The sequence below is a fragment of the Merops nubicus genome, unplaced genomic scaffold, assembly GCF_000691845.1.
Source record: "Merops nubicus isolate BGI_N331 unplaced genomic scaffold, ASM69184v1 scaffold15754, whole genome shotgun sequence".
NCBI lineage: Eukaryota > Metazoa > Chordata > Aves > Coraciiformes > Meropidae > Merops > Merops nubicus.
Window position 1 is genome coordinate 1 of NW_008602412.1, and position 2,211 is coordinate 2,211.

General features: G+C 52.2%; 1 protein-coding gene across 1 annotated transcript in view; it reads left to right on the forward strand.

Annotated features, from left to right (window-relative positions):
• The first annotated feature begins 341 nt into the window (after window positions 1-341).
• PRPF4 (pre-mRNA processing factor 4) overlaps window positions 342-2,211 on the forward strand; it is a 9,608-nt gene continuing 7,738 nt past the window's right edge. The window contains exons 1-2 of the mRNA XM_008938358.1: window positions 342-380; window positions 685-862. Coding sequence (XP_008936606.1) covers window positions 342-380; window positions 685-862 — 217 coding nt within the window. The remainder of the gene's footprint in view (window positions 381-684; window positions 863-2,211) is intronic.

Consider the following 2,211-nt stretch of genomic DNA (forward strand, 5'->3'; position numbering starts at 1 on the left):
GGGGAATGGGTTTAAACTAAAAGAGGGCAGATGTAGACTAGAAATTAAGATGTTTTTCACTGAGGGTGCTGAGAAACTGGCCCAGATTGCCCAGGGAGGCTGTGGATGCCCCAGCACTGGGGGTGAAAGAGGGGGACAGATCATTATCAGGGAGTGTTGTGATAGGAGAAGGTGTAACAGTTTCACACTGAAAGAGTAGATTTAGATTAGATATAAGGAAGAAATTCTTCCCTGTGAGGGTGGTGAGCCCCTGGCCCACGTTGCCCAGAGAAGCTGTGGGTGCCCCATCCCTGGAACCATCCCAGGTGAGGCTGGACATGGCTCTGGGCAGTGCCGTCAGGATGACGATGTCAACGCCCGGGCAGGGGGGTGTGGACAAGGTGATCTTTAAGTTCCCTCCCAACCCAAATCATCCTCTGATTGTTTTGGGGCTTCTTCAGCAAGATTAGGAAAATCTCAAAAAATTAAAATAACAGAGCCTTGAAAAAATGAGGTCTAGTAAAGAATCAGAAAGCAATGAAGATTGATTTCAGTGGATTATTTATCATGGCAGTTGACAGTTGATCTCTGCCCCTGTGGCACAGCCTGGTTGCCCAGAACTGCCACTTCACATCCCCGTGTCAGATCCTGCCCTGCCTGCCACAGCCTGTCTGCTCTCATTTTTAACCTTCCTCTCTCCTCCAGGCCACCAAGAGCAAACCTGCTGAGGAGGGGGATGCCCCTGCAGCCAAGAGAGCCCCCATCTTCTATGGCAGCCTGGAGGAGAAGGAGAGGGAACGTCTGGCAAAAGGGGAGTCGGGGCTGCTGGGGAAGGAAGGGATGAAAGCTGCAATTGAGGCTGGAAACATCAACATCAGCAGTGGTGAGAACATCTAACCACCTTTTTTGTTTTCTCCTCGTGTGACACTTTCTAAAGTCTCTGCTTAACTTTGGGTTAATGTTATTGTGGTTGAAAGTAGAAAAGCTGAGAGCCTTGCCTGAACTGTTGGGTCGTTGTTGGGTGGGTTTGGTTCCTGTTGGGGATTGTCATGGAGGGGTGTTGGAAACCACTTAACTCCCCTGCTGTGGAATCCTGCTTTGGGATCCTGCTTGCTCTGGAATGAGTGGAACACACCCCACATGGGACAGAAAAGCAGCAATGTGTTTTATTGAGCTAGAATCATTATCTGACAGAGCTGAGTGAATTTAATGGAATTTACCAGTTTAACGTTGGTTTATTGAGGTCTGATTTGATTGAGGTTCACCTTAGTAATTACTGGGTGGCAGGAGCACACGAGGGAGCAGTGAGGGTGATTTCTGGAGAACAGGGGGGTGAGCCAGCTCTCAGGGGGGTGTGACAACACTCCCCATGCTCAGCAGGGTTAAAGCTTCCCCACAGCAAGACCCACACAGGACACACAGGACCATTCCTGAGATCAGACCACACACAGCAACACGCCCAGGCAGCCACACAGGTCAGGTCATGTGCTCAAAGGTGTTTCTACACAAACACAAAGGTCAAACCACCCACATGCACAGATGGAGATGTCACCCCACAGCCAGGACTTTCCTCCTGCACCTGCAGTCTGTAGTTACCAACACATTCTTGCTGCACTCATGGTAAATTCTGGTGAGTTATTGACCTCTCTCCAACACTTGCCAGTGGATAATCCTCTGTACCCCTGGAAGATCCACCCAGAGCTGGTCCTGGGGAGCTCCAGGGGCCTTGCTTGGGGCTGGGATTTATAGGTTAGGGTGTGTAGGGTCACAGGATGATAGCTGAGTTTGGTTGGTGCTTTTCCATTGTGGATGTTACTCCTGTCAGGCAATCTGAGCAGCCTGCAGGGTGGGCAGAGAGGAATCCTGGCCTGGATCAGCACTGGTGTGGCCAGCAGGACTAGGGCAGGGATTGTCCCCCTGGGTGGGGCACTGGGGAGGCTGCAGCTTGAATCCTGGGTTCAGTTTTGGATCCTTCACTCCCAGAAGGACCTTGAGGGGCTGGAGTGTGGCCATAGAAGGGAAGCTTCTCTGAAGAAGCTGGGGAAGGGTCTAGAGCCCAGGTCTAGTGAGGAGCAGCTGAGGGAGCTGGGGGTGCTGAGCCTGGAGCAAAGGAGGCTCAGGGGAGACCTTCTGGCTCTGCACAGCTCCTGACAGGAGCCTGGAGCCAGGGGGGGGTCGGGCTCTGCTCCCAGGGAACAAGTGTCAGGACAAGAGGAAAAGGTGGCAAGATGC